At 64.9% G+C, this 20330-nt stretch overlaps 3 protein-coding genes across 8 annotated transcripts in view; 1 reads left to right on the top strand and 2 right to left on the bottom strand.

Annotated features, from left to right (window-relative positions):
• Window positions 1-1095: 1095 nt before the first annotated feature.
• LOC101672987 (cytochrome b-245 light chain) lies at window positions 1096-8608 on the top strand. Of its 2 annotated transcripts, none has more exons than XM_004753839.2 (6): window positions 1096-1244; window positions 5541-5610; window positions 6077-6151; window positions 6373-6456; window positions 6994-7075; window positions 8308-8608. In XM_004753839.2, exons 1-6 carry the CDS (start codon window positions 1187-1189, stop codon window positions 8521-8523), a joined length of 585 nt encoding a protein of 194 aa, XP_004753896.1. In that variant the 5' UTR covers window positions 1096-1186; the 3' UTR covers window positions 8524-8608. The 2 variants fall into 2 exon arrangements, with proteins under 2 accessions (XP_004753896.1, XP_044932361.1); XM_045076426.1 differs by lacking the exon at window positions 1096-1244 and adding an exon at window positions 4588-5199.
• A 1085-nt stretch (window positions 8609-9693) lies between these two features.
• IL17C (interleukin 17C) lies at window positions 9694-11852 on the bottom strand. 2 transcript variants are annotated; one of them, XM_045076425.1, is made up of 3 exons: window positions 11416-11852; window positions 10799-11127; window positions 9694-10415 (listed from the first exon to the last, which is right to left on the bottom strand). In XM_045076425.1, the coding sequence occupies exons 1-3, from the start codon at window positions 11416-11418 to the stop codon at window positions 10154-10156; spliced, it is 594 nt and encodes a 197-aa protein (XP_044932360.1). In that variant the 5' UTR covers window positions 11419-11852; the 3' UTR covers window positions 9694-10153. The 2 variants fall into 2 exon arrangements, with proteins under 2 accessions (XP_044932360.1, XP_044932359.1); XM_045076424.1 differs by having other exon boundaries at window positions 10799-11852.
• A 3924-nt stretch (window positions 11853-15776) lies between these two features.
• Window positions 15777-20330, bottom strand: part of ZC3H18 (zinc finger CCCH-type containing 18) — a 60105-nt gene continuing 55551 nt past the window's right edge. For all 4 annotated transcript variants that reach the window (XM_045076422.1, XM_045076423.1, XM_004753835.3 and 1 more), the window contains 6 exons: window positions 20161-20220; window positions 19194-19354; window positions 18773-18969; window positions 18220-18316; window positions 17206-17302; window positions 15777-16655 (listed from right to left, as the gene is read on the bottom strand). In XM_045076422.1, the coding sequence (XP_044932357.1) occupies window positions 16442-16655; window positions 17206-17302; window positions 18220-18316; window positions 18773-18969; window positions 19194-19354; window positions 20161-20220 (826 nt within the window). In that variant the 3' untranslated portion in view covers window positions 15777-16441. The remainder of the gene's footprint in view (window positions 16656-17205; window positions 17303-18219; window positions 18317-18772; window positions 18970-19193; window positions 19355-20160; window positions 20221-20330) is intronic.

Raw genomic sequence — 20330 nt, 5'->3', positions numbered from 1 at the left:
CTTTCGCTTGCCTGTCGGCTGCTGGCCACACGGTGGGCATTCGGCACGTGGCCATGAGCCACGTCTGGTGGCTGACGCACTCTCTGAGGCTCTGATGGCCGTGAAATGTGGTTTGGGTCTGGCTGTGAGTCCCGTCCACGCAAGGAGGTGGGAAGTGGGTCTGCTGGCGGGAGTGCTGGTTAAGGACTTGATTCCCCGCAACCCGGAAGTTTCTGGGATCTGAAACCATACGAGTGCCTCCCCTCCCTGCTTCTGAAACATCAGTGCAGGGCAGGGTAGGCTTCTGGGAGGAGGTGGACCCCGGGCCAAACCTCCATCCCTCCCACACCAGGGTCAGGGCTGGGTCTGTGGGGGCGGCCAGCACACCTTGCTGGGCTGTGATCCTGACGGGGAGGGCGAAGGGAGACAGCAAAGACCATCCCTGCCCTCCGGGTTTCCCCAGAAGCTTGGCAGGTCCTGCCCCCGGACTTAGTCCCTGAGCAGAGGGTTGCTTGTGGTTAGACCTGAGGAAGTGGGGGCTGGGCCTGCCACTGTGCCCCCTGGTGAGGACTGGCGCCTTGCTCCTTTGTGGGGCATCCGTGGTGTGGCTGCGGTGAAGGTTCTAGGCCTTGAAAACCTTCTAGGAACCAGCCTGCCCACACCTCTTTTGGAGAAATCCCTGTTGCTGCCTGTGGGATCCTCCGACTGGAAGGTCGGAGAAGCTGGAGCTTTCTGCCCTCTTAGGCAGGTGCCTCCACCCCACAGCGTGCTCCCCCTGTGGCCCAGCCCGCCAGGGATCGCCTTGGTCCGAAGAGGCCCGGGGACGCTTGGGAAGTGGAGCTGATGGTGCCTAAGGGGGCAGTGGTGGCCTCCCCTGCGGCGCCTGGAAGGAGCTGGGGGAGGAAGTAGGCCGAGGCCTGGGCCTGGACGGAGCGGGACCGGCGGGGGCTGCGGGGACCCCCGCCTGGGAGGGAGGCCCCGCGCCGGCAGGGCCCCCCACGCTCGGTCCCTGCTCTCCCCGAGAGCGGGTCGGGGCCGGCCCCAGCGGGGTCCCCCAGCTGCCCGGCGGGGCGGGGCCTGCTGCCGGGGGCGGGGCCGGCCGCGGGGGCGGGGCGGGGCGGGGCCGGCCTTCGGGCTGGGCCGGCGGCGGCAGCGCGGCCCCGCAGTGTCGCAGGGATCCCGCCGAGTCGCGGTCGTCTCCGCCACCATGGGGCAGATCGAGTGGGCCATGTGGGCCAACGAACAGGCGCTGGCGTCCGGCCTGAGTGAGTGCGCGCCGAGCCGTCGGGCTGCGGGTCGGGCTGGGCCAGAGCGGGCGCGAGACCCCGGGCTGCGGGCCGGGAGTGGGGACTGAAGGCAGGGCTGGGGGCCTGCGGCCGGCGGGGCAGTCAGGGACCTTGGCCTGCGGAGGAGGTTTGGAGACCCAAAAGCCCTGGCCCCTGACCACCCTCCAGCCAGCTGTCCTCTCTACTCCCCCACCCCAGCCGGGACCTCTACACGGGGAGAGGAAGTTGCAACCAGGGGAAGAGGCGTTTCATCCCTGGTGGTTTCCGGGGAGTCACTGCCCCCTGGGGTTGGGCAAACACAGCAAGTGGACAGCCCATACCCCTGCTGCCCAGGGCTGGGGGGCTTTGGCCTAGCCGTGGAGAGGGGCTCCCTCTCGTCCTGGGTCCTGGGGGGCAGGTGCTCAGCACGTGGGGCCCCACCCCCAGTTGGACACAATGGCTTCTAGGATTTCATAAGGGAGCTGGAAACCCCCGAGAGTGACCCTGTTCAGCTCAACTCCCAGAGAGACTGCTTCTGGGGTGGGGGCAGGGCCCCCAGGCACCATGCCCCGTGTGCACAAGAGCTCTGGTAAGGGAGCAGTGGGGTGTGCACCCCAGCTCTGTACTCACAAGCAGGAACCTCTCTAGACTGGGTGAGGCAAAGCTGAGTCAAGAGGGGCCCCAGAAGCTCTGCCTGCCTCCCTCCAGGGACCTGCCAGTCCCAGGAAGGGCCTGTGCGCCCAATGTGGAACATGCAGGCAAGGGGCGTCTTAGCCGCACACCATTCCCCCCGCACTGCACCGCCCCCCCCCCCCGGCCTCCTGCACCTGCGGAGGGAGGAGCAGAGGCAGAGGACGTCTCCCCGCCCCACACTGTCAGATCACATTTTAGAGCGCGGGGCCTAGGGTGTGCTGTATGTGCAGGCAGATCCTACGTGCTGCGGGCCTCTCCAGTGGCCGAGAACTCAGTGGGTCGGTCACATGGTGCTGTCACGGTCCCCAGGCTGTCCACTGCAGGCCAGCCTCTGGTTCTTTGGAGGCCCACTGTGAGCAGGCCGGCGTCCTGGCCTTGGCTACTGCCTGCGAGGCCGTGGGGCCCACACTTCTCTCATGTCCGTGGCACAGATGGCAAAGTCAGGGGTGAGCTCAGCCTTCTCCATCGTCAAATAAGAGTGCTTGTCAGAAGGTCCCACGGGGCCTGCTCTGGTTCCTCCCTTGCTGACTTCTCTTCTGGGTGTGAACTATAGCCTCTGGCGACGGCTCAGGCCTGGTGAGACCCTGACCACACACAGTCACAGCCCACAGATTTTTCTATTGTGGGAAGCCCCATCTGACCGGATGGTGGCACCTGCTGCTAAGAGCCTTCCTGGGGTTTTCTAGTACACACACCAAAAGCCAGACTCTGGCTGCTCCAATCCCTGAGTGTCCAGACCCTTGCCCTCTCCGGGACTCGTGCACAGCCTTCTGTTCTGTTCCTGGATCCTCTGAGCTGAGCCCAGGGCCTTTGCTGAGCTGAAGTGTCTGCGGCTTCTGCATTCGGCTCTCAGCTCACGGTGCCACCCGCTTGGAGCAGACTTGCCGGGGTGCCAGGCGGAAAGGAGCCCCAGACAGTCCATCCCCTTCTCCCTCTTCTAGTTTCGATTTTCTTTCTGTTCCCCTGACAAGACCATGAGACCCGCAAGAGCTGAGGCCTCGTCTCTCCTTGCCGCTGCTCCGTGCTGCACGGAGCACGGCTCTCCTGGCGTTTGGGGGTGGCGCGGCAGCCCTTCCTCCTCCCTGGTCAGTGGTGTCTTTGCCCTCCTCTTGCCAAGGGCAGGCAGCCCCGCCGCCGCTCGGGAGGGGGAAGTCACAGACCCAAACACAAGTGAGCTGGCTGAATGCGGAACAGCGCACTTCCCTCTCCCAGCTCCCCCAGATGCTGACCGGCCAACAAAAAAAGTTAATATGTACTAGAGCTCAGCAGCACCACTGGTAGGGAATCTGCTGGCAGGAAGCAGAGTGAGGTTTCAAGGTGGTGTATCTGGGCTGAAGGAAGGGGTGCCGGAGGAATAGGGACTCTCAGGGGCTCAGGCTCTTACCTGGTGGGATTTGGGGGCCTCTGTGTGGAAACAGGTGAATCTGGGCTGCATGGCTAGACCTGGCTGGGGAGGGCCACATGCACAAGAAACAGAGTCGGGAATAGTCCCTTTCAAGGATGCTTGGGACCCGCAGCCAGGGTTAGCTTGTAGAAGCCCGGGACCATGCAAAGCCTTGCAAACTCAGGCCTGTGCTATGTGTGGGGAAGGGCTGAATGTTTTCTACCCTGGGCCAGACCAGGAGATTGCCGTGCACGGGGCCCAGGCCTGGAGAAACCCCGAAGCCCCCAGCAGAGGCAACGTGAAAGCTGTCTGCAAGCCCGTTTGCTCCCAGGGGCGCAGGAGACCGCCACAGGAAGCCGGGCACTGCCAGCCGCCTGCTCCGCACCCCCACCCCCTGCCCCGCCTGTGGAGGAAGCGCGTGGCCGGGGGCGGGCCCGCTGCGGCAGAGCCAGGGAGCCGAGCCGCCTGGAAGACCTGAGGACGTGAGGGCGCCTTGATGCCCACCAATATGTTCCAGTCCCTCGCGGGGAGAACAGAGCAGAGCGTACAATGAAACAGGACAAAAAGTGAACTAATGCAGAACCTCAAGAAAGAAAATTCGTTAACGGTTCATGGGTGAGCTGGTGCTCACTGTAAAGATAAGAGGCTCGTGGAATGGACGATGGGACTCGGGGAGCCTCGCAGCATGCCGCGCACCCCAGAGACGCTGCGCCCTGTGCAGGGGTGCAGGGGTGGGGGTGCAGGGTGGGTAGCAGTGGAGGGAGGGAGCCCGCCGCATGGGGGCCGTGGGGTGCAGGGAAGACCCTCCCCGTGGGGAGCTGCAGGCACAGAGGGGAGAGTCCGGGCCCCGTAGGGCGAGTGCTGGGGGGCGGTACGAACGGGTAACGGGTGAGCATTCTCCAGAAATGGCGAAATCTCAGATTGAAAGAAAGCAGTCCTTTACACAATAAAGAAAAACAAATCCCTTTTTGGACACAAGGTAACGAAATTATAGACCATTAAAGAAAAATCTTAAAATTTACCAGAGGGGAAGAGTGGCTTCGAGAGTCAGGCTGACGGCAGACTTCTCCAGGAGGGCCGCCAGAAGACAAGGGAATGAGATCTTGGGTGCGGAGGGGAGGGTGTGTTCAAGCCCCAGGCCGACTCACTGAGGGCAGCAGGCCTCCCCGGGGGGACCCCTGAGGGACACCGGTCAGCGGGGGGGCACGGGGTCCTGCAGCAGGGCTGGCGGCGAGGAGGGGGCCTCGGGGCATGAGCACCGATGGTGGATCATGGAGTAATCCTGCCCGCGCAGCTGGGGGGTGAGGCCGAGGGGAAGCTGACGTCCGTCCACGTGTGATCTGGGAAGAGAAACGTGAGATGTCAGGTTGGAGCGCGTTAGCCAGCGGTGGGAAGGTGACACCGGCGCCCGTCACACAGCGCGGCCGGACCCGCTCATCCGCAATCGTGCACGAGCTCCCGTGCTTGTAGCCGGAGAAAGCGCTGGAAGTTCCGGGGTTGCGCACGCAGGTGTGCGAGGACTTAGGTCTCTGCCTCTAAAATGGCTACAGTGGAACATTTCGTGTTGCAGATACGTGACCGCAAGAGAACAGGTTGTAACAAAATAGTTTCTGGGTAGGAAAGGTCCAACCGTATGTCACCTCCAGCCGGGGGAGGCAGCCCAACGCAGGCTGGGAAGAGCCGACAGACGCCAGGCCCAGGAAGGGGCTGGGGTATCAGCCCCTGACCGCCGCGGTCCAGGTGGGTTGGCGGGAGCGCCCTGCGCCCGGGAGAAGTCATCCGTCCACAGACACCCACAAATAACAATGTCATCTCGAAGCACGGAGAGCAAACACAAAATGGCCAGGCGTCGCAGAGCCCTGCAGCGCCAAGGCCTGGGTGAGGACCAGTCCTGTCAGCGCTCCCCGGGCTCTGAGCAGCCGCCGGGATGGGGACCGGTTCCGCCCCCGCGCCGTGCTCTGCCGGCCCGGCCCTGGCCCCGTGCCCAGCTCATGGGCAACTCCCCACCCCAGCCCACCCGCCGTGTCCCCTGCAGGGGCCAGGTGTGTTGTCCCACCGCAGAGCATCTGTGGGCGACGGCTGGCCTCGCCAAGGGAGGGGGAGTGTGCGGGGAGAGCTGGGGAGGGGACTCCTGCTAACCTGCCTCGCCAAGGGAGGGGGAGTGTGCGGGGAGAGCTGGGGAGGGGACTCCTGCTAACCTGCCTCTCCTCTCTCCGCAGTCCTCATCATGGGGGGCGTCGTGGCCACGGCCGGCCAGTTCACCAAGTGGTACTTCGGCGCGTACTCCATGTATCCTGCCGGTGTAGATCTGGGACGGGGTGCGGGGGACAGTGGTGCGGGGCTCCGGGTGCGGACGCGGCTGCCCCTGGGGCCACGCGCACGTCAGTTTCCCTGGGCCCCCGCAGACGTGGGGAAGGCAGGACAGGGCTCAGTCGCAGTTAGGGAATCCAAGGCTGGGAGCAGGGGAGTGACTGGCGTGAGGCCAGGAGGCCCGTGGCCTGGCGAGAGGTGTCAGCAGCCCCGAGACCAGCACTGAGGCCCCAGGAACTCTGGGGAGCCCCTCTGTGCCCCCTTCTATCAGCTGTCCAGCTGGGCCGGCCTGGGATCTGTCGGCGGTGGCTGAGCCCCTCTGGCCCAGTTGGGATGGACCAGCGGGCACCCAAGTGGCACCCGTCGGAAGCTGCCTGGCTGTTTGCCGCCAGCAGGCCGCTGCACCCCGTCTGTTCTCCGAGCTGTTCCTTCACGGCACGTTCAGTGGCGCAGGCGTGTTCGTCTGCCTGCTGGAGTACCCCCGGGGGAAGAGGAGGAAGGGGTCCACCATGGAGAGATGGTGAGCTGCCATGCCTGCGCTGGGGGGCGTCCCCGGGGCTGGGCCACCCCACAAGGGAGGACTCGCCTTCTGAGGCCGCAAACGCCCTCCTGGGCAAACAGGCCAGAGCCCGCCCTGCTGCTGCGGCCCCTCGGTCTCTGGGAGGGAGGAAGCCGGGGTGCTGGGGGGGCGGGGGGATGGCTGCTGAGCAGGATACAGTCTGTCTCTCGCCCTCCGCCTAGCGGACAGAAGTACATGACCAAAGTGCTGAAGGTGTTCGGGCCTCTCACCAGGAACTACTACATCCGGGCCTTCCTGCACCTGGGGTGAGCCTCCTCCCGCCTCCCCCTCCCCCGGGGACCAGTATGGCCCTGGAGTAAACCCCTCCCCACCGGCTCGAGTCAGCCCCGTCCCGGCCCAGATAGGCTTCCAGACCCGGAACCGGGGCTTCCCCAGACCGGCTCCGTGACCTCGCGCTGCGTAACGGCTCACGGCCATGCCAGGAGCTCACTGGGGAGTCGTCGGGGGCTGAGGAGGCTCACCTGGGCGGCTCCGCTCACTGCCCTAGGCGTGCGCCTGCTGGTTCCTGCCAGGGAGGCCCCAACGCCCTGGGGCCTTGACGGCCACGTGGGCGTCCTCCTGGCATGGTGGGTGGGGGCCCAGCCCCAGCACCCCAAGAATTGTTAAGGCTCAGATAAAAGCAGAGGACAGCTCCAAGGGCCCAAGTGTGGAAGCCCAACCTTTGGCAGGACTGGGCGTGTCCTCCAGCCGGGGTCCTGGGGGCCACATGCTATGGTCTGCCTGGTCCTGGGGGTCCTGGGGTGCAGACTCCTCCTGACCACCTGCCTCCCCCACCACCCAAGGCTATCAGTACCTGCCGGCTTCCTGCTTGCCACCATCCTGGGGACGGCCTGCCTGGCCATTGCGAGCAGCATCTATCTGCTGGTGAGTGCTGTTGACTGTGGCTTGCCCCGCAGGCCCTCATCACCTCGGTTCCCAAAGCCAGCTCTGCAGCCCGAGTCCTCACTCGTGCCGTGGCGGGGTCAGTGGGTCCGTGGCCACCAGTCACTGGACGTGTAGTGTGCGCTAGCTCCTTTTTCTGGGCCTTGGCCCTGCTTTGCAGACCAAGAAGTAGAAAGTCAGAAAGGTGATGTGGGTGGCCCAGGGTCACACGGCCAGCCACGGCCCAACCACACTTTTCTCACCTCACCCATCCCTGCTAACTTGGGGTGCTATTGGGAGCACTTCCTGGGGAGCCTGCTAATGGTACAGATGCCACGGGGCTGTTTTCCAAAGCTGCCCCATGGGGCCTGCCCAGGGCCGGGACACGTGCAAAGGCCCCGAGGTAGGGCTGCACGTCACCCGGTCATCCCGGAAGAGCCGGCGGGCTCGGGGGAGGACGGTGTTGGGGGAAGCTCTGCCGGGCGCAGGCTCTGGGCCAGATGTGTCTGAGCTTTCGCTTAGAACCGCCCATTTTTTGAGGGGGCTTTTGTGTTTTCCTGATTAACTTGCAGGAGTCCCATGTTCTGTTTTCAGTGTGAGTGTTCTGTGCGTGAATTTCAGACCCTGAATACTTTCTCTGCCTCGGAGAGGGGTCTGTTAGCGTTGGTGTGACACCCTTCCCGGGCGGGACGGAAGTTGGCCCGTTGGCCCGCTGGCCTGTACCTTCCACAGACGCACTTCCCTGCCCGTCAGGCGCGTCTCTGCCCTCCTCGGATCCTGGAGTTTCCTTTTCAGGGTAGACATACTGGGATTCACCTCGGGAGGTGGGGCCGAGGTGCCCCTTCATTATTCTGCTTCCTGAGTGACATCATGTCACAGTTTTTCTCTCAAGGAGCCCAAGCCCTCGGGGCCTGCTGAGGGCGCTGCGTCCAGCAGGAGCCCATTCTCTACCCTCAGCCGCATGGCTTGTGCCCCCACGAAGCCTCCTGCCCTCCCTGGCTCCCCGCCGGCCCCTCCCACCCGCGGCTGGAGCATCAGCGTGAAGAGCGTCCTGGTTGCCCTCCCCACGGTGGGGTCCTGCCTGGAGAGTGAGGCAGCCGGAGTCTGGGGTCCCGGTTGTCACTCCCGAGTTAGTGGATTCAGACGTGGGTCCCTCCCGGTTCCCGGGGGCTGGTGGTGGGAGCGGAGGTGGCCTCCGGGAGGCCCTATCAACCCGGCTCCACTGTATCCTGCAGGCGGCCGTCCGTGGAGAGCAGTGGGTCCCCATCGAGCCCAAGCCCAAGGAGCGGCCACAAGTCGGAGGCACCATCAAGCAGCCGCCCAGCAACCCCCCGCCCCGGCCCCCAGCCGAGGCCCGAAAGAAGCCTGGAGAAGAGGAGGCTGCAGGGGTGGCAGGGGTTTCCGGTGGCCCCCAGGAAAACCCGGTCCCGGTGATCGACGAGGTCGTGTGACCCGCGTCTCCTTCTGTCCTCCAAGTAGCCTCCAAAATAAACCAAGGAGGGCAGGCTCCTGACTCCGTGTGCATCCCACTCCCAATCCAGGCTCCTGCTTCCGCATAAATCCCGGATGGGCTGCTTCTCGCCCCCTCTGCCTCCCCGCCTGCCTGTCCCACAGGGCCACTGCCAAACCGCCAGGCTCCCACGGCCCGGGACAGATGCCACCGGCAGCACTCCGGTCACTGCCGCCACAGGGATGCCCCTGGCCCGGGGCCTCTGGGCCTCCTGGACCTTTGGTTTGGAAGGTCCTCTCCCTTCCTGTCCCCAGCCATTGTTCCTTCACCAACAGATGGTGTCGCCGCTGGTTCTGTGGTGTCCGTGGCCCGTGGGCCCTGCTCTCAGAGCCAGCCATGTGGTGGAGACTCAGTCACGTGCGGAGCAAAGCGTCCTTCAGACCCCGGACAAAGGTCCCTCCTTCCCAGCGGGGCGCGCGTTCGCACACAGTAGGCCTTCCGGGGTGAAAACGCCCGGATGGGCAGGGCGGTGCTGGAAACGTCCCTCCGATGGGCTGGGGAAACCGAGTCTCCAAGGGGGGACGTCATCGCCTCGCCGGAACTGCACAGGCTCTGATCCCGGGTCCAGAGGCAGGGGTGCCTGGCCTAGGGGCTGTCCCTGGCTGGCCAGGTCACTGCAGGGGGTGGGGGCAGAAGCCCCCAGGGGGGCATCTGGGCAGCGAGATGGGCCTTCTGGGTCTCTGGTGGGGCTGCAGGAGAGACTCAGACACTTGGGGGGAAGGTGGGCTGCACAGGCGTTTCCCCCGAGCTGAGCTGACCGCCCCCAGCCATGAGGCAGGGGGCTGGGGGCCCTTGGTGGCGAGGGCCTGCCCGCATCGTGGCCAGACCGGGAGCAGAGCCCCTCCCCGGGAGCCACGGCCAGAGGTGTTGGCAGGTGAAACCCACTAGGGCCCTCGGGGCGCACACGTTTCGCACACCGGCCACCCTCGGGGTTCACACACAGACATTTCTGGAAGGATGCAGGACCCAGGGCCAGCGGCTGCCCTAGTGGACCAGCTGGGCTTCGGCCCAGGCAGGGGTGAGGGTGAGGAGGGTGCCTTCAGCCACTGCCCCCTGCCTCGACGCTGTGCTCTGGGGGCGTTTGTCGATTAAAAACACTCTCACACTTTGAATAAATAATTGTTTTAGCAATACAAGGGACTTGTTCTTGGGGGGGCTGGGAAGGGGGAGCTTGGGGGCCGGGACCAGCCCGAGGCTGGTGAAGGTGTGAGGGTGCCCGGGGAACCACCGACAAGCAGGGGACATGAGAACACATTTTGTTTAAGAAGCTCTAGAAGAATAAAATGATCCCTTCTAGCCCAACCGTTTTTGCAGGAAGGGTAAACCGACTCTCAAGACGGGCCTGACCGGCGCAGGGTGACCCCGCAGGCCCAGGGTCGCGGCTCTTCAGTGCCCGTTCTCACCCCCAAGGCCCGGAGCCTCGGAACCTCCCCGGGGAACCCCAGGAGGCAAATAAATAACCAATAAATACCCATAAATAGTAGGGACCCTCTTTGCAGAGACCCAATTGTCCAGTCTGGGGGGGCGACCCATGGCCCCCCCGATGCCACCAAGACAGCCGAGGCCTCCGGTCACTGTGCCGACCTGGGCAGGACGCAGGTGCAGCCCACGGGCACGCGGATGAACTCCGCGTGGAAGGAGAAGGCCCCGGGCGTGGGCGGCCCCGCGGCATCGCGCGAGCAGGGCCGACGTCGGAGCACCAGCAGCGTCTGCTGCAGCGGCACGGAGTTGAGCGCGGCCGTCTCTCGGCCCGTCTTGGCGCTGATGCAGCCCCGGCACAGGCACTGGGCGAAGGCCAGCTTCTGCGGGTAGCGGCTCTCGTCCGTGTCCACGCTGCGAGGACAGATGGGGTGAGGCCCCCTGTCCACCACCCCCAGCTGTGCCTGGCACTCAGGGTGCCCCTGGCCTGACGTGGGCTGGGGAAACCAGGCTGCAGGGCAGGTGGCATGGGGCCCCCTTCCCGCCCGCCCAGTTCCCCGACCCGACCCCCAGCCCTGGGCCCAGCCACCCCTGCAGGGGCTCCCGTTTACCAGAATTGTCCCAGGGGGCCCGGGAGAGGGAGCTCGGGTGATGGGCCCTGCCCTCCTGCTCGGGGGTGGGGGATGGGGGGGTGACAGCTCCTCTAGCTTCGAAGACATGGAGGGTCGGAGGGGAGGGCCTGGCTCAACTCTACAGGGCAGGGACCCCGGTCCCCCTGGAAGTCCCGCGGCCCTCACCGGTATCTCCAGGGCGAGATGGAGCGCTGGTGAATGTCGGCTTCCAGTACCTCCTCAGGCCGCAGCACCGGGCACTGGGTCCCAGCTGGGGGCCTGTCATGCCGCCTTCTGCGGCCCTCCGCCTCCAGGCTGGCCACCAGGGCTACGGGCAGAGTCTGTTCCCACTTGGCAGCTCGAGCCAGCAGGTGTGGCGGGGCCTGGCCCAGGGGCAGCTCCTCGGCTGAATAGCAGCGTGGGGTCCCGTGGAGGTGGGCTCCCCCCAAGAGCTGGGGGCCACGGCGGGCTGGGCTGGCAGGCAGCCAGAGCAGAAGCAAGAGGCCGGGAAGGAGCTGGTGTGCAGACATTGGGTGGTCAGGTCAGGGTGGTGCCCAGGGAAGGCAGCACCTCCCTGGCCTCCTAGCTTGCCCTAGGTGGGGTGCGGCGCTCCCTCTACAGTTGGGGAAACTAAGACCCAGAGGGAAACTTAGCCCTCGGGCCAGGGTCTCCAGAGCACTAGAGCTGCTGGGTCCTGGCTCTCTCTTTCCCCGGATTTGGGGTTTTCCTGGACCCCACGCCAGCATCCTCTGCTTGGGGGCTGGCGGCACAGTGCAGGCGGGAGCACGAGAGCAGCGGCTCACCATGGCAGCCGTGGCGCCGGGCGGAGAGAGGCAGGTGCACTTGGCTGCGGGCCTGGAGGCTGCGGGCCTGGAGGCTGCGGACCTCGAGGCTGCCCCGGCTCCAGGTGCCCTTTATACCTCCAGCCACACCTGGGGAAAATCCAGAGCCGCTTCCTCCTGGGGAAGTGCCCAGCCGGGCTTCCTCCTCCACTCCCGAGTCCCCGCCATGTCCTCCTCCACTGCACTCCTCCCCTCCCCCACCCAGAGGGACCCTGCCTTGGGACTGGGCTGTATCTGCCTGGCGAGTGGCGCGCTGGGACAGCTTGGACTCATCTAGGGCTCGCTCCCCAGGCTGGGGACAAGCAGTTGGTCCCGTTTTTTTCTCAGAGATGGTCCAGGAGAGGCCCCGTGTCCGCCTCCAGGGGGTGCCGGTGGCAGAGTCAGGAATAGGCTCCGGGGGCTGGGGGCCAGACAGCGTTTCCGGTTCTGGGTTGGCTTCCTGCGGATTTGATCAACAAAACCTCATCCAAAGCCAGGGATGCGGGGGAGGACGCCTTGGAAGCTTCAAAGAAGCTGCATTTGAGGAGATTCCCCACCCCGCCCCCCTCCACCAAGGCTGCTGCAGTGGGGGGGGGGGCTGCCTAACCACCATCCAGGCCCCTCCCTTGGTTATCCAGAAAGGGACAGCTGGAGGCAGCTTTGGCCGTCACTCCCTGGGTCCCAGAGCCACCCCAAAGCGTCCCCCAGTTTAGCACAGTCTGAGGGCAGGGGAGTGGCTAGGCTGGGCACCAGGCAAGCACTGTTCCCTAAGTCTCCGAGGACACAAAGACGTCCTAGGGGAGCCCGGACCTGCCCTCCTGGTCCTCACAGGCATCTGTACCTGCAAGGGGACAGCCCTGTGACCCTCGCCCTCCCGGGGAGCAGGACATGGTCAGGGGAGACCCTGCCCCTCGCTGGCCCAGAGGAAATGCTCCTTCCCAACAGATGGCTGGATAGATGCACTGAGTTCCCAGGGCTGTTCCTGCCTACAGTGTCCTGGTCCCTGGTCATCAGCGCTCTGCTCGCATACTTTCTGCACTGGGGAGGTCACTACCTCACCTGCATTAGTTCGTACAATAACGGAAATCAAATTGTGGGCAGGGTCCGTTCCTTCCCGGGTCTCTGAGGGAGGACCGCTCCCACCTCTTGGAGCTTCTGGGGCTGCTGGTAATTCTGAGAGTCCCTTGGCTTCTGGCCACATCACAGCAACCCCAGCCTCATCCTCACGTGGCTCTCCCCCGGGTCTGTGTCTCTCCTGCGCAAGGACGCTACCCTCATTCAGAAAGATCTGAAGAACCAAGACTCTTCATTCGTCCCAGGGATGGGGGCCAGGACATCAATGTCTCTTGGGGGTACACAGTAGAACCCAGGACCCCCTCTCCAGGGTGGATGCTGGGGGCTTGCTTGGTGCACCCGCGTAGGCCAGCTTTCCAGGACGCCCCTCCTGAGGGGCTGACAGCTGACCACTGACTACTGACCGCTCCTGTCTCGGGAGAGTTCTAGTTCCCCTCATGTCCCCCCAGGAGGCAGTGTGAGCCCCTTGAGGGCAGAGGCGGTGGAGTGGTCCCACGGCCGCCCTGGCATAGAGCTGTGCGCAGCACCTCGGGCTTCCATAAATACACCGGGACGAGGGAAGAGGGGCGAGCCTGGTTCCCCTGGGAGTAACATGGGGTGACAGTGCCCCAGTTGCGGGGTCTGGAACGGGATGCCCACTGTGCCGTGGTCTCACCTTCCTTTGTGTGTGGGGGGTACTGCACACACGCACACGGGCGTCATTTATGAAATGAAAAGTAAGATGGTCACTTCTGCCGCCGCTGCCTGGCGGGTGCGCTCTCGTGGGGGCACCGCAGGCTGCACAGGGCACACACGCCCCAGCCTTGCCCACCCCCCCACGCCAACCCCTCATGGGCGGGGGGACGTTTCCGTGTTTTCTGTGCCTTTCCAGAACAGCGCATGGGTGGGCACCGTGCTGGGGAGGAGCCTGGGACCAGGCTGTGCACCGGACCCGCTTCACGGTGCCACCACCAGGGGGGCTCCAAGTGGTCCTGACAGCCGGTCCACAAGGGGGTGGCAGCGGGGCAGCTGCCCTAGGGGACGAGTGCCAGAGCCCAGGGGTTGGGGGTCCTGGCCGGCAGCACCAAGGGCGGAAGGGTTCAGGGCGGGGGCCTGGGCGGCACCTCATTCCTGCGGGCGGCTGAGGCAAGCGCGGAAGTCCGGGGTTGGGCAAGACTGGAAAGGCGCCACCAGAGGAAGACTGGAGGACGTCCCGGAGGCGACGTCCCAGAAGGCCCCGCCCTCCAACCGTGCCCCTTGGACCACAGCCTCCTTCAGTCTCCTGCTGAGTGGAGCTGCCAGCCGCCCTGGGGGGGGGGCGTTGACAACTGTCCCTGTTGAGAGCTGGGGGGCTGGGCGCATTGGGGAGGGCGGGGGAGGAGGCCCAGACGCCCTGGCAGCTGCTGCGAATGACCGGAGAGAAACCCACAGAAACTTCACTCTCAGCAAAGGAGCAGCCGGGTGCGCCGGCCACGTTCACTCTTGACCTTGGAGACTGTATCTCACATTTGAGTGACAAAATTAAGAAAAACCCCTTCTGTTATTTTTTATCCACTCAAGAAAGACGAGGAGAGAGGCTGTGGTGGGGGTCGGGGGGTATTAGCAGGAGCCAGGCGGTTAGGGAAGGAGTGTGGGGACAGGCCGCGCAGGCTGGGCCACGAGAATTAGGGTGAGGAGTTCATCGGGTCAGAGTTCCAGGAACAGGAAAGAGCACGTGCAGAAGCCCTGGGCTGGGAGGAATGGCTAGCAAGAGGTCGGCATGTGGCAGGGCTGCTCTAGCTGTGAAGACCGCACCTGGACGCGGGGTCACTCTGGCGGACGCGGAGGGACGGCCCTTAATTAGGCCCACTGTTGACCTGTTAGCCACAGCCGGATCTCAGCCATGCCCCCTGGAGCGCAAACCTGTCTGAGGATCCATTACAGAACAGGGCTTCCTTTTTCCAGATGCCTGGCCTGGAATGTTCTTTCCCTGAATGTTCTTGGTACCAGACTGGGCAGGGGGAGGGTTGGCGTAGGCTGTGGCCCTTACCCCTCCCAGGACAGGTACTACTGAGTCTGGCCCAGAGCAGCCCTGGGTCCAGACGGGTCATGCTCATGGACACTGGGCTGGGTTGAGGGAACCAGGGCCATGGCTGGTGTCAGAGGCTCAGGCCAGGTCAGCGGGGCAAGGAGAGCTATGCGCAGACAGGGACATGTGGTAGGCGCACCTGTGGGCTCCCAGCCGGCTTGTGGGGTGCAGCGGCCTGAGAGTACAGAGCACAGGGGTCAGGATGGCCCCCGACGTGCCCTGGCTTCTGGCTCTGTGTCCTCGAAGGCCTCCCACTCAGAGAATGGGGGTTCCCTTCGTACCCAGCTTTGACCCAAAGGCAGATCAGATAAGCCTTGAAAACCTGCTAAGACCCAAGAGCGAGGCCACTGGCGTAGGAGGGCCCAGACACCCTGCAAGACTTGGTGGCCACGCGGAACGCTGTCCACCCCCAGGCCCCCATGCTCCACCGGCCACCCAGCCTGGGCAGAGTGCCCAAGTACAGCTCAGCGGTCCCCGGTGCAGGAGAGAAGCCCCGGGGCTGCTGCCCGCTGACCCGGCCCAGGGCAGATGCCTCCCCAGAACCGGGGTTGGGGGTGGCACGGGCCTCAGGGGGCGTTCTGTCCGCCAGCACTTATAGAACTTGTTTGAAAGCCGTCTGAGTGCGGAGGGGTGCGGACACCCCCAGACCGTGTGGGGGCCCCCCGAGGCCTTGCTGCCCCTTGGTGAGCTAACTCCTCCAAGACGGGGCTGCGGTGAGCACCAGGGCTCCTCCTCATTGGTCTTGGTGGGATGGGGCTTCTCCAGCGGGAGCAGGGGCTGCGGCGGGCAGGACAGTGCCACTCAAAGCTCCTCATGTTGGTGGGACCCCGGGGCTGTCCTGAGCCCAGGACCCGTCAAGCCTGCCTGCGTGCCCATGGCGGGGGAAAGTGGGGGCGACGACTGTGCACACCAGCTTTGGGGCCGGGGGCCGGACTAGCCCGACAACCGCCCTTCCTGGCTCCTCTGCTCCGGGACCCATTCGAGGCAAAACAGGTCACCGGCGCGAGCGAGGGAGGCTCCGGTGTTCAGGATGTCCTGCCAGGCCCAGCACACCAGGTGCCCGCCCACGGGGGCGGAGGGGCAGAGCGGCGCCAAGGGCGTCTCCTTAGGGCCCCCAGGACACCCGCGTCCTCAGCCTCCATGAGCCGACGTGGGGAGGGCGGCTAACATGCCGGGGGGGGGGGGCCAGGCCCAGGGAATCACCACCACCAGGGCAAGACGGTGCTTATCAAAATACTTTATTTTAGGAGACCCCTCGAAAAAAGACCCTCCACATTAGACAGACGCCCAACAACACCCTCAGCCTTTTTTTTTTTTTTTTTGGTCTTTTCTGTATTTTTTTTTTCCTTTTTAAATCAACTAAAACAATCTGAGGCTTAAAATAAAAGACAGGAAGTATTTCCCGATCGGACTTCAGTCAAGAATATAGATCTATTTTCTGACCCGGGCCTGGCAGGGGTGGGGCGGCGGCCGCTCAGGAGCTCGCGGCGCTCCGGGACGGGAGGGAGCGCGAGCGGAGGACGGGCCGGCGGGGCAGCCTGGCTGGCAGCGGGGAGGGAAGCCGGGCAGGCGGCCCTGGGGCCCGGGACTGCTCATTTACATGACCCTGACGCCCAGCCTGGCTCCTGCCGCGGCCGGCCTGCCTCTGTCCGGCGGGACCTCTGCTCTGGGACGGGGCTGCGTCAGTCCGGCCTGGTCGGGAGGACACCGGGACGCGGCATCATCTTCATCACGGTGGCTTCTTTTCCAGCTGAGAAACTTTTTTCTTTTTTAATTTTTTAAAAAGATTCACAGCCAAAATGAGACATTAACTTCAAAATCCCAGACGGCTGTGCTCGCGCTAGTCCCAAACACACGAGTGCCCGCGGCGGGGCCGGCCGGCGGGGCCTACACCTTCCCGGGGATCTTGGCGCGTTTCCGCGCGATCGCGTCCTCCACGGCCTTGAGCTGCTTCAGCAGCTCCTCGCGCCGCGACAGCGTGCTGGCCTTCCCGGACTTCGTGCCGGCGGACGCGGAGCTGGCGGGGCCGGTATCAGAGGCTTTGCCGGGGACACTTGTGACCTTACTGGAGCTCTTGGACTGGGGTGACAGCTGGCGCTTCCTGCGTGGGGGGAAGGGAGGGTCAGAGGGTCCACCAGGTGCCTCCGCGGGGCAAGGGCGCCGGATAACGGCAGCTCCGCCCGGCCTTGCTGGCATGCGCCCCCCGCGCCCCTGCCCTCGGCTGTGGAGAGCGAACGGGGCATGGCGTGCAGGGCTCAGCTGGCGCCCTGCTGACCCGTCCCTCCTGCTTCTGGTCCCTCTGCGGCCTCCCCCTGCGGCGGGGAGAAGCCCCACGCTGCTGACCCAGGAGCGGCCCTGAGAGCCGGGGTGTGTGGGGGCTCCAGGCATAGCAGAGTCCGGGACCCATCTGGCCCATGACCCTGAGCAGTGGGGTGGCGGGGAAGGGCCTCCCAAATGACCTCCTGCGAGGAGGAGCTCTCCACCCTGCTTCCACGGCCGACGGGGAAGGCGGGAGAAACTGGGAGCAACAGGAAGCCTTGTGCCAAGGGCCCGTGTTCTAGGACCTGCTGCGGGGCAGGAACGCGCTAGCTGGCCAGCCCTGAGGCCCCGGTGCCCATGGGGTCTGCTCAGGGCATGGGTGGGGTGCTCACCTGTCTGGTGGGGCCACGGGCACCTTAGAATTCTGGCCTCTCTGCCGCTCTGGCTTTGGGGAGCCGAGTCTCCCACCGGACTTCCGGTCCCGAGAACCTGGATGACAAGGGGGTGGTTAAGACCATGGTCCCAACCGGGAGTGGGCTGATGCGCATGAACGGGGGGGACAGCCCAGCCCGGACGGACGCCAGTGGCCCCGTGCCAGCGCTGCTGCAGCTCAGTACGGCCTGTGCGCTCTCACAGGAGGAGGCAACGGGCCGAGTCGGTCAGAAGGAAGGGACAAGGCAGCACCAGTCATGCTGGAAAGCGAAGCTCCGGAGCCCACGGAGGCTGAGGGCCGGACAGGCCACCGAGCTCCCGCTAACCCGACACAAAACCCTCATCACTCACACCTGTGAACTGGGAACAAACAGGTAGGAGAGGGGAGGAAAGAGAAGTAAAACCGAGAAGCCGGGGGTGTTTGCCGCCCCGCCGTCGGGGGCGTGGGGAGGCCCGCGTGGGCAGCAGGGGTGTCCGGCGGCAAAGGCGAGGGGCGCCCCCTCCTGCTCTGACAGGCCCCCTGCCCTTGCTTAGGGAGGAAGGCAGGCTCTGCACCAGCGATCAAAGCCGGCCGGGCAGATGGCCCGTGGACACCGGGGTCGAACTGCAGTGCCAGCCCCCCGCCTGCCCTCTGCCGCCCCCCAGAGTGCGCGTGCCCCGTGCCACCGCAAAGACGCGGACTGGAGCCACCGCCCGTCGTCAGAAGGCATTTTCAGAGAGGAAAAACAAGGACACTTGTTTTTTGTTCATGGAAATGTAGTTATTTTTCATGAAAAATGTTATTTGTTTAAAAATATAATACTTTGTTACTATTAACTTAATATTAATAAATGTTGACACTTTCTCCCAAGTTTTAACTTCTAACACCTTAATATTGATGGACGGACCCACACGAGCCCGTCCTGATGAGCACACGGGCCCCGGGCCTCTGCCCTGCGGAGCCCCGCGGAGCCCCGCAGAAGCAGGACGCTCACCTCGGTCTGGGGATAAGTTAGCCCGCTTGGCTGGAGGAGGACTTTGCCTGTCTTTGTCCGACGGTTCATAGCGCTTCCTGCTCCCTTTGTCGGCCGCCTGCAGCGACAGAGGGAACACCGGGAGGGTGGCAGGCCTGACAGGCTGGCCACCGGGCGGCACCGGCCCCCGCGGGAAGCAGGGAGCACAGCGGTGCTGGTCCACGCCCGCCTCTGGGTGCTGACGGGGCCTCGAGGGAGGCAAGGCCAGGACTCCGGCCTTCATGCTCTGCGGCGAAGATACCGCAGAGTGTTCCCTGGGAGCCGCCAGCACTGGAGTCGAGGGAGCCTTGGGGACGTCCACTCACACAGGCCCAGCCACACGGAGAAGGGCTGGGGCGAGCAGCCACCACTCGCGGACACTCTGGTCTCCCAGGACCTGCTACTGGGCTTCGTCTCCCCCGTGAGAGCAGCAGGACAAGTGGGCTGTGTCCAGCCACGGCTCCCTGGCCCCGGGACGTCGGATACCCCCGGGGACTGGGCTCCCGGAGCTGCACCAGCAGTGCCGTGGCCTCACCTTGTTCAACAGCGTCAGCTTGATCTCCTTATGGGCGACGAACGTGCCCTGCTGGGGCTGCCCGGGGGGCGCCTGCTGGGGGGCCGTGGGCTGCTGCGGTTTAGCGCCGGCGGAGGGCCTCGAGGACTTGGGCAGCTGTGCGGACGAGTCCCTTTTCCGCTTGTCCTCTTTGACCCCATCTTCTTTTTTAGACTTTCCTGCCAACAACAAATGCTAAGTCCCAGGCGCCATCCCGGCACGGCGCTCTCCTGTGGGCCTCCCGAGGGCAGACGTGCTCTCAGCCAGGCCGCGTGGCCATGGGATGGAGCCGGGCGGTTCCTGCGCTTTCCTGTTCACCCGCGTGAGGCAGCGCACACCCTTTCCACGAGGGGCCTGCCCGCCTCTGCAGCCACAATGCCCGGGATACGAGGCCCCCCTGTACCTTTCTCCTTCTTGGTCTGGGCTGGGGTGGGGGACCGCGAACTTGCTGAGGACACGGGGCTGGCCAGGTCTGCGTACATGTCGTCCGAGTCCACGCTGTGCACCGAGCTACTACTCGACGTGGCGCTGGACACCGAGGAGACGCTGCTCACGCTCAGGGACCTGGACACACACAAGCACGTCTGCACCCATGCGGCCCCAAAGGCGAGACGGCCAGGGCCCAGAGGCCACAGGGAGCCGGTCGTGGGTGTGCACATCCACGGTCCCCAGCCTCCGGTTTAGAGAACAAGTGCCAGCACACTGGGGACTCCAGGGAGTAGAGTGGGTGGATCCAAGGCGCCCCAGGGCGAAGGGATGCCCCGTCGCGGAGTCGAGGGCTCTCGCATGAATGAGCAGCCACCGTGTTCGCTGGGCAGGGACGTAGGACGAGTGACTAAATGGGAGTGAGGCCGGGGACGACAGGGCCGAGGGCCCAGGTTACGAGGCCCGAGAAGGGGAGGCTTTGCACTGCGGCCACACCAGACCCTGGAGTGGAGGCTGCCCTGGCCCAGCACGCGGCTCTGGGAAACACGGGGACGGCGGCCAGCTCGTAGGTGCTGTGGCCACGGCTCCCGCTATGATGAGGACGTGCCACTTGGCAGGCCGCTGAGTTCTGAATGCTCAGAAAACACCGGAAGGCCCGGGGGAGAAAACCGGGACCCAGTTCTGTTTAGAGACTGGGTCTCTGAACCTCTCGGAGGAAGATCTGGGCGGCGTGGAAATGAAGGAGCACGTCCGCTCCGGGAACCTAAGCACTGGTGGGAGGCGTCTTCTCTTCCGACAGCTCAGGCGCCGCATTCTTTCCTACTTGACTGGCTGCCCCCTGGGCGCCTCGAGCACGACGGGCGGGCCGGCGGGAGGGCTCCGGTGTGCGGGCCCGAGGGGGAGGTGGCCAGGGTTCAGGGGGCCAGGGAGGTGCTGACAATGACCTGGATCTGGAGCTGGAGCCGCTGTAGCTGCTGCCGCTGCCGCTGCCGCTGACCGTCCGCCTGCAACACAGAGAAGCCCGCCGTGTGGCTGCCGCGCCCCCCGACCGGCCAGCTCACGGTGCGTGGGGCTCTGCGTGCTTCTAAGTGCGAGTTCTCCTCCAGAGAAAGAC

This window comes from Mustela putorius, unplaced genomic scaffold (assembly GCF_011764305.1).
Source record: "Mustela putorius furo isolate JIRA1106 unplaced genomic scaffold, ASM1176430v1.1 tig00000174_pilon_pilon_pilon, whole genome shotgun sequence".
Lineage (NCBI taxonomy): Eukaryota > Metazoa > Chordata > Mammalia > Carnivora > Mustelidae > Mustela > Mustela putorius.
This window is presented reverse-complemented; position numbering and strand designations above follow the sequence as displayed.

Excerpts from the sequence above, each read along its gene's own strand:
- LOC101672987 (XM_045076426.1), top strand. The coding sequence starts at position 5,127 with ATGTCATCTCGAAGCACGGAGAGCAAACACAAAATGGCCAGGCGTCGC. Across the intron at positions 5,200-5,540 it reads CCTGCAGCGCCAAGGCCTGG|TCCTCATCATGGGGGGCGTC; the intron begins GTGAGGACCAGT and ends CTCTCTCCGCAG. Across the intron at positions 5,611-6,076 it reads TACTTCGGCGCGTACTCCAT|TGGCGCAGGCGTGTTCGTCT; the intron begins GTATCCTGCCGG and ends CGGCACGTTCAG.
- IL17C (XM_045076424.1), bottom strand. The coding sequence starts at position 11,142 with ATGTCTGCACACCAGCTCCTTCCCGGCCTCTTGCTTCTGCTCTGGCTG. Across the intron at positions 10,416-10,798 it reads ATCTCGCCCTGGAGATACCG|CGTGGACACGGACGAGAGCC; the intron begins GTGAGGGCCGCG and ends CTGTCCTCGCAG.